Consider the following 14,789-nt stretch of genomic DNA (forward strand, 5'->3'; position numbering starts at 1 on the left):
AAGAAAGTATAAAACATTAAGAATAAGGTTAGTTGAATATAATATATATTAAAAGAGTGGAAATTTAATTACTCTAAAAATAAATTTTTTAAATTTATATTTCATTCAAGTAATTAATTTTATGAATATTTAATAGTTTAAATCTATTAACTAATTAAAACCATTATATTTCGCTAAAATTAATGAATAAGATATGAAGAAATATGTGACGAAATGTATCCCTGTTGTTATTAAAATATTTGAATCGAATGGAAAATTAATGAGTGAATATGAGTAAGGGGTTGGAAACTTGGAATGTTAATGACCTAAATGACCTTTGTTGAGATTGTGGAGCGGAGACAAAAAACAAAACCCTCACATCACAGTCTCTCGATGGAGCTCTGAATTTTTGTTGATTGATTCATTCATTCATATTTGATGGCTCACAATCAGATTCAGAATCAAAATCCTCTTCTTCATCTCAAGGACTTGGGATCCAAGCTCCATACTCTTCCTTCTTCTAAAGACTCTCTCATCAAGCTTTTGAAGGTTTCCTTTTTTATCATTCTTACTTCTTTCCCCAATTCTCCATCTCACACCACCTTTTTCTTTATCTCACTATCCCAATTTCATCTTTATACTTCATTTCCTTGCATTTATTTAATCTATTTTATCACTCTGCTTCTTATTAGGGTTACTTATTACCGATAATCTATTTTATCACGCCCTTTTTGCAACTGAGGAGATTCCTTGTTTTAGTTATCAACAACGACTTAGGTTAATTTGTGAATCATGTCATGAAACTCTCTGTAAACACTAGTTCAATTACCCTATAGCTATCTCTACTTTTTGGGGAAATTCAAGTAGGTCCCTCAACTAAAAAAGTGGGTCCATTATCGCATGTAAAATTTATAATTGGGTTCCTCACACACCTTAAGTAGTAGGGGGAGGGCCAATGTAAGAGTACAAATATACAGGAGTGGAAATGATAAACGTCTACCTTGTGTATTAGAAAATTAGTTTCTCAAGTTGAGTGAGGGGGGCATGGCAACAACGTGAGTCCATCCCTGCCAAGAAAACTGAGCGGGAACAAATAATCAGAATAAAATGAAAATGGCAACTTTCATGTCATGGAAGGAAACAAGTCAAAGTGGAGAGGGAGACTTTGGGGCTCTTTTCAAATGTATTTGAGAGTAGTTTGCCAAGTAGCTATATTTTTTTCTTTCCAATTTTAGCAACAGCTAACTCATCTCTCCTTTCCCCTCCTAATGCTTTTCACATGCAGCAAGCATCTACGTGCCTCGCAGAACTGGATCAGTCACCTTCAGCTTCAATATTGGATCCAATTAAGCCCTTTTTTAATGCAATTGTTAAGCCTGAGTTGCTGAAGCATCAAGACAGGGATGTCAAGCTACTGGTTGCAACATGTATTAGTGAGATAACTCGGATTACTGCCCCTGAAGCTCCTTATAGTGATGATGTTTTAAAGGTGCTCTTCATTTACTAAGATTATCCAATTTTATAGTTTAGGCCTCCTTCTTATCTACAACTTATAAATAAGTACAATATTTTCCCTTTTAGCTCCCCACCCCCAATTTGTTTTTTAGAACATAAGCTAGTTACTATTGTCTTCTGTCCTAATCTTTGTTAGACCTCTTCGCAGGATACTTTTCAATTAATTGTGAGCACTTTCAGTGGGCTAAGTGATACCAATGGTCCATCTTTTGGCCGGAGAGTTTTTATATTGGAGACTCTTGCAAAATATAGGTCATGTGTTGTAATGTTGGATCTTGAATGTGATGATCTGGTGAATGAGATGTTCAGTACTTTCTTTGTTGTTGCCAGGTTAGTTTTTTATAATATCCTTTAGTTAGTTAAGTTTGAGGTGTGTACTAATGTCAAGAGTAAGAAATACGGGTTCCCTGAAAGCATCTATATTTACTTGTTGCTGTGTATCTTTTGGATCCTGGGTTCTTTTTTGTGTCTAAAAATAATTAGAATTGAGAAATGAATTGAAGATAGCTAGAAAAAAACTATACACTTTTGTGTACTTGGAATGTGATGTTTTGGAGGGGTAATTCATGTATTGCATTATAAACAGTCTCCATCTAGTAGGATATTATTGCTTCGTGGTGGTTCTTGTTGTTGTTGAAACAAGTATCGAACATGAGGTGAGGTGAGAACTAGGAAGATGTCTTAGCCATTTTCTTGCATGTCATCTTTATGTACTTATTTCTTGATTAAAAATCTCAGTTAGATTAATGAGTGGAATCTGTATATTTGTTTCATTCCCAGAGATGATCATAGAGAAAGTGTTCTGTCATCTATGCAAACTATAATGACGGTTCTCTTAGAAGAGAGCGAGGATGTCCGTGAGGATCTTTTGTATATTCTACTGTCTAAACTAGGTCGTGAAAAAAAGGTAAGTAATTTTTATAAATTCGTTTTCCTGTTAAAGGAAGATAGCTGATGCCTTTGCCGCTCTAATATTTTGTAAGAAACATGTTTGTATTGAAATTCCAGGGTGTAACTATGGCTGCAAGGAGGCTTGCTATGAATGTCATACAGCAATGTGTTGTAAAACTTGAACCCAGCATCAAAGAATTTTTGCTATCATTAATTTCTGGAGATATCAAGCCAGTGAACAGTCTAGTTGAATACCACGGAATTATCTATGATCTTTATTGCTGTGCTCCTCTGGTACTATCTGGAGTTCTCCCTTATGTGACTGGAGAACTACTGGTAATTGTTGTTTTGTAAGATTAAGTTATGCTCTATGGGTTCTCAAACAATATCGGTTTTAAAAAAATGTCCTTATTGCTGTTATTCAGATGTTTCTTTGCGAAATATATATGTTTTTGTGCTTTGTGGATGTTCTTGGTTTTGAAATTTATGAAGTTTTAACATCAGAGCCATGTTGGGAATTTGCAGACTGACCAACTGGAAACCCGTTTGAAGGCAGTGAAATTGGTTGGCGATATAATTGCTATTTCTGGACCTTCCATTCCCGAAGCACTTCAGCCTATATTTTTGGAATTTTTAAAGAGGTTGACTGATAGAGTTGTTGAGGTTCGTATGTCTGTCCTTGAGCATGTAAAGAGCTGTTTGCTGTCAAATCCGTTCAGAGCTGAAGCTCCTCAAATAATATGTGAGTGAATTAAATGTGCATCCAGTCTGTATAATTTTTTTTATTTATGTTATATCTGCTGATTTTTTTGAGTCAAACTTAGCTGCCCTGTGTGAACGACTGCTGGATTTCGATGAAAATGTCCGAAAGCAAGTTGTGGTTGTTATATGTGATGTGGCATGTCATGCCCCAAACGCAGTTCCACTTGAAACTGTGAAATTTGTTGCGGATCGGCTTCGTGACAAATCTGTATGTATACCTACCTCTATTGATTTTTTTATATCTTAATTAAATCTGATGATTTCAAACACAGTATCTCAATTCCGCCTGTTGCTTTGCATTTGCAGCTACTCGTTAAAAAGTATACTATGGAAAGATTGGCTGAGATTTATAGAGTTTTTTGTCAGAAGAGCTCTGACACAGTCAATCCCAATGAATATGGCTGGATTCCTGGGAAGATCCTTAGAAGCTTCTTTGACAAAGATTTCAGGTGAAAAAATTGTGCTCGATAGTTATCTTTGACATTTCCATTAACCATCTTGATTTTTGCGTTAGCAATAGAGTAAGGACTCTTTTTTAATAACCTTCTAGTATTCACCCCCGAATAGTACCTAGCTGTACCCAATCCGTGTACCGAAATTAAAATAAAATAATAATAATAATAGTATTAATAGTAATTACAGTAGTAATAATATGCTACATATACGGTATGTACCCATGTGTATCCAACTTGTGACCGTACCCATACTGTCTCTAATTTTGAAGTACCAATGCTTTCGAGGTATAGATTAGTTTGAGTATAAATTCCCTCAGGCATTAGTATGAGAATGTGACCTATGTGGTGTGAAACCCTAGCTCTTTTATTGGTGTGTTTATTCATGATGGGATGATATATTTTAATGATTGGTTATGGTTAATGAAGTGTGATTGTGTGAAGTAGTACTACACCAACTTTGGATAAATTTAAATCGTTAGTATAGTTATTGATACCACACTTAATGAAGGATTTTTTTTCTTGTTATAATATTGATTAAAAAATTATTGTGATTCTGCATAGTCCTTGCTGTACTAGGGCACACCTGCGCAAGGTATCTGAAGACTGATCAGTCTATTTTAGTGTTACATAGGAGAAATTATTGTGTAGCCTGAGAATAGTATTCTGATCCAGTAAAAAAATGACATGTGGGGCTGTGCAACCATAGAAGTCACTGAATTGGAAATTAAATTTGGATATAGTGATACTCTGACTGTTTTAGCTTTTCATTATATAGGGTCAACAATGTCCATGTTGTAGTATGTTGCTTGGATGTCTCTTTTGTCAATCGCTTAACTTTTTCCAGTTTTCACATACTTTTCTAGTAGAAAATGGGAGGAGCTGGATGCTTAGATGGCGAACATTGTTTTAACAGAAGAATGTGTTTTCATGAGCTTGTTTCTTTCTTTTCCTTTTTGGTTCGTTTTTTTGTTCTGTTTTTCACATGCTTAGTGGCATTCTGATAACTTCTGTTTCTCTTGTTCACTTCATTTTGCAGATCAGATATAATTGAGTCTATTATATGTGGGTCCCTGTTTCCAGCAGAGTTTTCGATCAGTGATATTGTTAAACATTGGGTTGGGATTTTTTCTGGATTTGATAAAGTGGAGATCAAGGCACTTGAAAAGATAATGGAGCAGAAACAAAGGTAAGATTGGTTATGTCTGCAATGGCTTATGTAACTCTTCATATCTCAGTATCAGTAAGCAATAAAAGTTGGTTTTAAATGTATGTCTTCGGTAGCAGGTTACAACAAGAGATGCAGGCATATCTATCTCTGAGGCAGTTCTGTAAGGTATGTGACTTTGGATGTTAGGAAGATGAACTTTTCAAAAGGAATTTGATGAGCAGAAGGGACTGATTCTCATTTAAATGCAGGGTAAAAACGATTCCGAGGTCCAGAAAAAGATTCTATTCTGTTTCCGAGTAATGTCCCATTTATTTGCTAATCCCATAAAGGCTGAAGAGAGTTTTCGGATTCTTGATCAATTAAAAGATGCTAATATCTGGAAAATATTGACAAATATTGTTGATCCAAAGACTACCTTCAATCAAGCTCGCATCTACCGGGTAGAATAGCCAGTACTGATAAATATTTTTTTTGGAGATGCTTATTTTGGAAAGTTATGGTTATAAATTGCTTAACATTAATCTTTGTGGTGAATATATGAGAACTAACTCTTTGGAGTTCATTATCAATTCCCGTGATATATATCAATTTCAAACTTTACATGAACTTGGGTACTTAGTATTTCCATGAATTGATTTCAATCCATATCTATCACTAATTCACTATCATCAATTGCCACAGTCCATAAACTCTCCCTTTATGGCTATGAATCTGATTAATTATTCATTTACTCTGCTAGTGAGCTGTAGCCATTGTTAACATTATAATATAACACCAACCTGCATTACATTTTCATTTTAATCTAACCTTGAACTTCAACTGATGCTAAAACCTATCTGGCTGCTTGGCAACTATCTTATAGTTAACACCAAAAGTTTAATGAGCTTCAGAACTTGATGATGCTATTACATCTATCTCTGGGTCTGCTTTGCTGTAGCTGTTTAGATCATATTTCTAAGTGCGAATGTCATGAACTGCATAGATGTTAGTACTATAATTGCAATGAGATCTTCACTTTAGGGGCATATAATACAAGCATTATTAGCATTTAAATGATAGTTCCATTGTTACGATTCAGACTAGTTTTCTTTTTCTTTTAGGGAAAGAAAGAATCAGTTTGTTATTCACAGATTTTGCTTATTTATTATTAAATTTGTTGTTTTCAGGATGATTTGCTTAAAATACTTGGCGAGAAACACCGTCTCTATGAATTTATGAATACCTTTTCTATGAAGTGCTCCTATTTGCTTTTCAACAAAGAGCATGTAAAAGCAATTCTTTCTGAAACAGTTGCTCAAAAATCTGCACTGAATTCCCAGTGCATACAATCTTGCATGGATATATTATTGGTAAGAACATGTGATATCTAGGTTTCTTTGATTGTAGCACTTAATTCTTGAACATGCCTGTGTATTCTCACATGATTGATAAATAAATGGTTCCCAACTTTGCTGGTAATGATGGCAAAGCTGATACTAAGTAATTGGTATATGTGGGCGGTGATTGTGTTTGTCAAGAACCAATTCATCCCAAAAGCTGAAATGGTTACGAGTAGTCCTAGAAATGAATTATTGATGTTTGACACCCCTATCATCCGAATACCCTTTCGGCTTATAGTATGGATGAAGTACCGGCCCACCACTAAGTGGAAAATTAATTTTGTTGGGAATGGTCAAAGCACATAAGTGTCAGGGAAAATGCTTAGTTATTGTTGTTGTCATAGATGTGACAATAATTAAACTCATGACTAAGAAGCTTTGATACATGGCCATAGAACCAGCTCATCGTAAATGTTTAATCTGATAGGAGAAAGCCCAAAATTGGTTTTTATCAAGTGCTATACGTGTTTGAATGCTTTTATCTTTACAGCATCCTTCAATTTCAATAATTCCACGTTTATGCATTCTGCTATAAAATTTTGAAATTATAAATGTTTGAATAGTCTTTTACAATTTTCTGGTTATAACTTGTCATAAACTGCAGATAATTGCTCGTTTCAGCCCATTGCTTCTTAATGGCAGTGAGGAAGAGCTGTTAAATTTACTTAAGGATGATAATCATATGATTAAAGAGGGCGTTTTGCATGTTTTAGTGAAGGCTGGTAGTACTATTCATGAACAACTTGCAATGACTTCAAGGTACGGCTGATTAAAATGTTAACCTTTTAAATCCATCTCCTTATATAATTTTTCTCACTGTTTCCTTATTTCATGCAGTTCTGTAGATCTTGTATTGGAGAAACTATGTCTGGAAGGCAGTCGTAGGCAAGCCAAGTATGCTGTCCATGCACTAGTTGCAATAACAAAGGATAATGGGCTCAAGAGTCTCTCCGTTTTGTACAAGGTTCATATAGTTTGTTCATTTATTATAGTCACACTCGTTTTGTTACTATTATTCTGATTCTAGTCATCTTGTATGCAGAAACTTGTAGACATACTAGAAGAAAAAGCACATCTTCCTCCAGTACTGCAGTCTTTGGGGTGTATAGCACAGACTGCAATGCCCATCTTTGAGACTAGAGAGAGTGAAATTGTAGAATTTATAAATAAGATTCTGAAAAGTGATAGTGTAAGCCTTTCAAATTCCCTGTAATGTGTTCGTTTATGAAATAAGAATGGAAATAATTGATTTTCATCTAAATGTTTTGTTGTTTTAGAAAGAAGAATATCATAAAAGTGCATCTTGGGATGATAAAAGTGATCTTTGTATGTTGAAGGTAGGGAGGAAGAATAGACTTTTCTATTTGTTTATGATACTTGGGTTAGCATTTGTTTGTAGTATGATAAATTGGAAAATTTTGTAAGGAGCTTCTTTTTTAGCATTTACTCTCTCTCTCTCTGAGCCACTTTTTCATTGGTACAGATATATGGCATTAAGACCTTAGTAAAGAGCTACTTGCCAGTTAAAGATGCTCATGTTCGTCCTAATATTAACAGTCTTTTGGATATCCTTAGGAATATGCTATCCTATGGTGAAATATCGAAGGACCTACAGTCAAGGTATCTCAGCTTCAGAGTTATACTTCTGAATTTATTTTAATTGGATTATGGCTTCAAATGCGATGTATTCATTTGTGTTATCTTGCAGTTCAGTTGATAAGGCACATTTGAGGCTTGCTTCTGCGAAAGCTGTTCTTCGTTTGTCAAGGCTTTGGGATCATAAGATACCTGTTGATCTTTTTCACTTAACTTTAAGGGCATCAAAGGTGGCTCCTTCTTCCATCTGGTGTTCTATTGTATTCTTGTTGAGAGTTTATAGTTTTTTTCTTGACCACATTATTAACAAGATAGAAGACTACTTTCGTAATCATTATTTTTATCGGCAAATGTTAGTATGTTAGTATTTGTTGTTGTCAACTATGCTCGAACCCTCAATCTCCTTCACTCCACCCCTTCTCCCTTAACCATCAAACCACCTTATAACTCTTTATTTTTTAAATTTGCTATGGGTGAGATTCGAACTCACAACCTCCTGCACTTCATTCTTTAAACTACTTTCATAATCATGTCTTGACAAAAATTATATTTTTTAAATTTTCATTTCATCATGCAAATAACCTCATCCCATTGTCTTCTTTTGAGACTTATAGATCAGCTTCCCTCAGGCTAAGAAAGTTTTCTTAAGCAAGGTTCACCAATATATAAAAGACCGGCTTTTGGATGCCAAATATGCTTGTGCCTTCTTGTTCAACATATTTGGATCGAAAGCAGAAGAGTTTGCAGAGGTAACTCATTTATCCATTCTGTCAAATATTTGTTACCTTGACATCAATTTTGTGTTTTTATGATGTCACCTATTTGTCAATACAGGATAGACAGAACCTGGCAGAAATTATTCAAATGCATCACCAAGCAAAGTCACGACAACTTTCTGTGCAATCAGATGCGAATTCCTTGACCACTTACCCTGAATACATTCTTCCCTACCTAATTCATGCACTAGCTCACAATTCATGTCCCCATGTTGATGAATGCAAGGATGTTGGAGCATATGATAACATATACCGGTACAATTCTAACACATCAAACATTCATACCAAATGAATATTTATATACTTAAAAAAATGGCAACTCAAGACTCAAAAGAGACCTGGAAAAGAGGGGGTTGGGGGAGCTTTGGTTTACCTTTTGTATTTCACATATGTGGGTGTCACATGTAATGATTTATTACTTCGATTAATACATTTTGTGCCTATCAAAAAAGAAGAAGAAAATTAATGCATTTAGTGCTAAGCTTTGCTTTACTGTAGCTTGAATTCAAAACATACGAAAATTACTACATGCTTATGAATAGAAGCCTTATAAAAAGTTTGCTTCTATGCACTCTGAGCTGCTCAGTATTATTTCATATGCTCATATCATCGAGATTCGACGAAGTGTTACATTGGATGTTGATTGCCTAACCCAACTTTCATCTTTTATCCGGGCTTAGGTATGGTTATTTATAACATAAATCACACATAGGCAAATTTATATTATTTTATATGGCAAGGAAAATAATTAGTTCGGAATCACTTCAAAATCTACATTCGTACTTGTATGTTCATCAAAGGCTTTTGCTTTTATGGGTCTTCTTGTTAATGCCCCATTGATAAATCCTTGTCCAAACACATTTTAGTATCTGTACACTTTTTCTTTGGTTGTGGTGTTTACATTATCTGTTTACTGATTTATATCAGCTTAACATGGTTAGATAATGTTGATTTGAAATTAAATGAGTAATGAAACTTGGGCCAACACCTACAAAACTACTTGTTATCAAACCTCAATACATAATATGATAAGAGTACTTTGCTTCATTTATATTATGTTCTTAATTATCAGGCAGTTGCACTTAATACTATCAATGATGGTGCAAAGAAATGAAGATCACAAGTCAGAAGTAACTTCTAACAGAGAGAAGGAAAATATATCCATCATCGCTTCTATCTTTCATTATATCAAGCATTCTGAAGATATAGTTGATTCATCAAAATCAAAGGTTGGGGATAAATTTATTTTTATTTATGACTTTTGAAAATTTAAAAAGTCAAAGTGATATGATAATGTAATCTTACATTTGTGTTCAACGAATCTCCAGAATTCTCATGCAATATGTGACCTTGGGTTAGCAATAACCAAACAAATAGTGCAGAAGGATGTTGATTTGCAAGGATTGTCCGCTTCGGTTTCTCTGCCTCCAATGCTATACAAAACATATGAGAGTAATGAAGCAGATGACACTCTGGTATGCTCTTTTTTGTTTTGTCAAATTTTATAGTTTCCCTTTTTATGCGTGTTGCTGTTTAGACTGTACAAAGTGCCTTTCAAATGTTGTGAATTCTTGAAGATACCTTTCTAGTAAATGAGATTGAGTCATAGCATTGGCTTAAATATGATTTTAGTCCCTTAAAGTATTTTGGTTTTAGTCCCTACTTCTGAAATCTTTTGGATAGAGTCCTCCAAAAAAAATTACTTCCCAAATGGTCCTTATCTTAGTGCCACCATTAGAGTTAGCTTTTAACTGTCAATGTGGCAGCTTACATGGATAACTGACCCCATGTTTCATGAGAGGCAGCAATGACCATGATGATGTGTCAAGAGTCCAATGAAATCTCCATATTCAACCTATTGAAACCCTAATTTTTAGGATCTTGGGTCAATTTTAATTAAAAATGATGCTTATTAATGCTACTGAGTTTATCTGACAGGTAAGTGGTGTGAATACCTGGCTGGCTGATGAAACTGTCTTGACTCACTTTGAATCCCTTGATCTAGAAATGGTATGTTAATGTGAAGGGTAAGAAAGTGATTGCCTTTTAAATTTGGAACCATTTGATTACACTTCCTTCATTTGTCAGGTTCAGTCCCAATTAGCTGAGGATGAAGTTCCAAAGGACAATGAATTTGATGGAAATGAAATGCCTCTGGGAAAGATGTTGAAGCAAATAAAATCTCAGAGAACCAGTGTCAAAAAGTTGAAAAAGAATAAGTCTGTGTCAGCTGAAACTGAAAAGGATGACCAAGATATTGATAACTTAAATTTGGTTAGACAAATTAAGTTGAACAACTGTGGGTTATCTTCTAATTCTGAACCAAGCAATGGTCATGAACATTGCTCGAGTAAGGATGCACCGAAGGATGCAGAAAATGCAACAGGTCAAAAAAGAAAATCTCGAGAAACAAAAGATATCCCAGTGCCTAAACATTGGAGGTCTTCCTGTACTAATTTGATATTATCAAGTAGTACTTCAAAGGCTTCTCGAAGAGTTCCAGGAGAGGACTCCCCTGGAATCAAATTACTGTTGGGTTCTGAATTTAATCCTGATCTTGATAGCAATGCTACACAGATAAATATGGCCGAGGACAGTGATGAAGACCTGCTAGTGTCCTCTTTAAAACAAAACGTTAAGGGCTCTGGCCAATATCATAATGATGAGACTGGTAAACCTGATGAACATGAGATGAAGGTGCAATCTTATTACATTAGAATTATGCTAATGTAGGATGTAATTTGTCAATGTTGTCTGCTTACATTTTGCACCTCTTGCAGAGTTCTGATAATTTAAAATTGAGTGATAGGACGGCAAGTAACTACTCCAAGTCATCCATAGATTCTACGAAAAAATACAAAAGAAAAAGTATATCTGGTTTGGCCAAGGTAAACTATATTTACAAGCTTTCTTGATTTTGTTGTGGTTTTCATGTTAGTTGTATCTCTATGCCATATTTGGATCTTTTGACCCCCTCCATTCACCCAACGTGACACAATTACAATTTGCATTCCTTCCTAATCCTTGGGTCATATTGTTTTATTTGATTTTCCATCTACAGTGCATGACAAGGGGACATGAAATTGATAATGAAGATCTAATTGGTTGCAGAGTTAAAGTTTGGTGGCCAACGGATAAGAAGTAAGTGCTTATCATTAAGTTGTAGGGATCGGTTGTAGAAGCAAAACAAACTATAGATGTCAATATTTTTTGTCATTTAAAGGGAAAACAAGACATTTAATATTTTCAGTGATAAAAGCATTTTTTGCATTTTCAATGACAACTTTCCTTGTCTATTTAGCTGCTCCTTTTCATTACACCTTTCTTATTTTGTATATTTCTCAAACTTTTCATGCTCTAAAACCATAGTTGTCATGGTTGGTTGTTGTGATGGTTTTCTTCTCTTCTCTGCATAAAGTTTCTAATTTAAGTTCTCATTTTGGTGTTTTGATGTTCTGCAGATTTTATAGAGGCACTCTCAAGTCTTATGATCCTTTGAAAGGAAAGCATGTGGTAAGCTGAATGATGCTGAACTCCCCTTCGAATTTGGTGCAAAGGTTTTGTCCAGCTATCTATTATTTACAATTCTGATACAATGTTACTGTGTCATGTCATGTGGAAGATATTATATGATGATGGAGATGTTGAAATACTCCGGTTGGAAAAGGAGTGCTGGGAGCTTGTTGACAAGGGTCACAAATCTATTAAGGTCTCTGATTTTCCAAACTGTTCTCTTCTCTAAAGCATTTCTATTTCCACTGGAAGGTGTCGGTTATGATTAAAATCTGATTATCTGATTCTATTTCTTTTTTATTTCCTCTCCAGAAGATAAAACCCTCTTCAGTTAAATCGTAAGTATCCCTTTTAAGTAATTAGTTTTTGTTGTCAGTTTTTCTGAACTCATTTTATATGTTTACTGTGTATATGATATATGCAAATGATCACTATAATATTTTAGAAAGTTAAAAGTTGAATACATGTTCATCTGCTTCATGTGGAATGTTTAGCTGTATATTTGTATCTATACTAGCTTAATTGGCAAGGTTTTGTATCCTATTGTTTGTCGTCTCCATTTTGTGGACTTATTTTCTTAATTGCTTTGTAGGTCTGGAAAAAAATGTAAAGCTTCAGGTGGTGCACCACATAAAACGACAAAAAAAATGTGTGTCAAAAAATCTGAGATACTTATTGCACATTTGAGATACTCTCTTTTTGCTCTAATCAGTTAACTTTTACAATTTTGCCTTACAGAGTTAACGGTAAACAATCTCCTATGAAGCCTGTAAACCGTACGAAAAAATGTGAACTGAAGAGTAATTTCGACCAAGAGGATGCCAAGGAGACTTCTGAGATATCAAATCCTGAAGTGATCATGACTCCTAAATCTGATGGGATGAACTCAGGTAATGTATCTTAAAATCTATGCTATGCATGTGTGGAATGTCATTTATGTCGTCAGAGTTCAGACAGATTGCCTGATCATGGTATCAGGAAAAAGTCCAGCTATTCAAAATTCTTTCCTTTTCTTCATGAGTTTTATTTTGAAGGTGGTTCAGAAGAGGTGGAACTGGTTGAATCATTGGATGAAATCATAACAATGGAGAAAAAAACAAAGATATCAAAAGCAGTTTCCAGAAGAAAGAGGATTAAGGAAGCAAAGTTCTTGAGTTATATAGAAGAATCAGAGCCAGCGAATAAGGATTATGGTGAGAGACTTTCAGAAGATAGGTTGCATGTCACACAAGGTGGTCAAAACGTTGATGAAGAAAGTAGTTCAGAAGAGAGAGAGGTATATGAAGCAAGTGGAGCTTTGAGAGAAATTATCAATGGAGAAGAAGAATCAGATACTGAAGGGTATCAAGGTGACAGCAATGTGGGGGTTAGTCCTAGAAAAATGAAGAAATCACATATAAGGCCATCAAGTCCTGATGAAACCAGGATTACTGAGATCGCTGATGATGTGCCTCTGGTACATAATATAACTCACCCTTTTCGGTGCTAGCATTTTTTAACTACAATGTTTTTTTAGCTCATCTTTGATGTTGATTGATGCAGAGCAAATGGAAGCAACGGACGGGGAAGAAAAGCAGGGGGAAAAGACAGTGAGCAGATTTAGAAGCTGTAGCTTCATGACTTTCAAGATTGCAGTAGAGGTGGTGTTACTGCTGTAGCACAAGTACATGTATCAGCTGGGAATGAAGATGCTACTTTATATATTAATCACCCTGTATAATGTAGAATAACTGTAATTATTCTCACGTTTAGGGGATTGATTGAAGGTTGTTGTGGTTTCTTTTTGGGTTATGGTCCTGCTAATTGACCTTTTACTAGTTCCAGGTGATAGGTTTTAGCATATGATTCATCCTTCCAACTCTATCCATATGCTTACTTGACTACGGGGTTATTGACAGTGTACAGCTATACGTGGGTATAATTGTATTTGAATCATTTAGCATACTTTTAAAATCTTGAGAACTGAGGGAAGGATTAAATGGCCTTGAAATGTACTCCTTTATTTCAAATCCCATAGTGTCAACTTACTGAGGTTTTTGTATTTTCAGGCCAGTTGCCAGTTTTTCAATGTTGTACTAAGGTTTGGTTGTTGCTATATGAAAGTTAATTAAATTAGGGAAAGGTGAATTGTATGGAAAATTTATAAGGGATGTTGACAGTTAAACGTTTTTAACTATGAGCATAGTCTCCTCACATCATACTTTTCTTTTGCATCATTTCTGATGGAACTGAGGTGATTAGATTAAATACTTTATGGTCAGGAAAAATTGTATGAATCCGTTAGATTTAGAAAGCAAGAGTTGTTTTCCGACATAATCCTACCTAGCACCCATAACATAATACCGGATCTAGCTTTTGAAACCATCCCGTGCCTCACTTAACTCTAACTCTCAACTTTGTGGGTAGGTTGGGTACAATTACCTTCCCTAAACCCTACTAAGTAAGAACATCGTGTATTGGAGATGACATAGGTAGTATACTTTGTTGACATTGATCTTCACTATGTTCTCTAAAATTGTACCTGAAATTTTAAAGCCTAAGAAACCTGGTGTTTTCAAGACTAATTTAGAGCAAGTACATGACCCATGCATGCACTTGATGTCAATTGATAAAAGACAATGAGTAGCACACTGAAGTTGCGATTAAAATGTGTGCCATCTGTCATACTAATTGATGACATATCCAACAAAACCGTAATGGTCAAAATTACTAAAGAAAAACAAGAATTAAAAACTAAAGAAAAATAATGGGACAA

At 34.8% G+C, this 14,789-nt stretch overlaps 1 protein-coding gene across 3 annotated transcripts; it reads left to right on the forward strand.

Annotated features, from left to right (window-relative positions):
* Positions 319–14,079, forward strand: LOC109362392 (sister chromatid cohesion protein PDS5 homolog A-like). 3 transcript variants are annotated; one of them, XM_019608138.1, is made up of 33 exons: positions 319–528; positions 1,265–1,468; positions 1,643–1,824; positions 2,275–2,401; positions 2,503–2,721; positions 2,911–3,127; positions 3,210–3,355; positions 3,454–3,596; positions 4,639–4,788; positions 4,887–4,935; positions 5,019–5,210; positions 5,937–6,119; positions 6,754–6,908; positions 6,987–7,113; positions 7,192–7,338; positions 7,427–7,486; positions 7,633–7,769; positions 7,858–7,975; positions 8,360–8,494; positions 8,580–8,776; positions 9,594–9,750; positions 9,850–9,996; positions 10,460–10,531; positions 10,610–11,218; positions 11,302–11,409; positions 11,583–11,662; positions 11,983–12,034; positions 12,144–12,230; positions 12,347–12,372; positions 12,627–12,683; positions 12,773–12,924; positions 13,069–13,490; positions 13,577–14,079. In XM_019608138.1, the coding sequence occupies exons 1-33, from the start codon at positions 418–420 to the stop codon at positions 13,625–13,627; spliced, it is 5,019 nt and encodes a 1,672-aa protein (XP_019463683.1). In that variant the 5' UTR covers positions 319–417; the 3' UTR covers positions 13,628–14,079. The 3 variants fall into 3 exon arrangements, with proteins under 3 accessions (XP_019463683.1, XP_019463684.1, XP_019463685.1); XM_019608139.1 differs by having other exon boundaries at positions 13,078–13,490; XM_019608140.1 differs by lacking the exon at positions 12,627–12,683.

The sequence above is a fragment of the Lupinus angustifolius genome, chromosome LG12 (assembly GCF_001865875.1).
Source record: "Lupinus angustifolius cultivar Tanjil chromosome LG12, LupAngTanjil_v1.0, whole genome shotgun sequence".
Taxonomy (NCBI): domain Eukaryota; kingdom Viridiplantae; phylum Streptophyta; class Magnoliopsida; order Fabales; family Fabaceae; genus Lupinus; species Lupinus angustifolius.

Excerpts from the sequence above, each read along its gene's own strand:
- LOC109362392 (XM_019608138.1), top strand. The coding sequence starts at position 418 with ATGGCTCACAATCAGATTCAGAATCAAAATCCTCTTCTTCATCTCAAG. Across the intron at positions 9,997-10,459 it reads ATGAAGCAGATGACACTCTG|GTAAGTGGTGTGAATACCTG; the intron begins GTATGCTCTTTT and ends TTTATCTGACAG. Across the intron at positions 11,410-11,582 it reads GTATATCTGGTTTGGCCAAG|TGCATGACAAGGGGACATGA; the intron begins GTAAACTATATT and ends TTCCATCTACAG.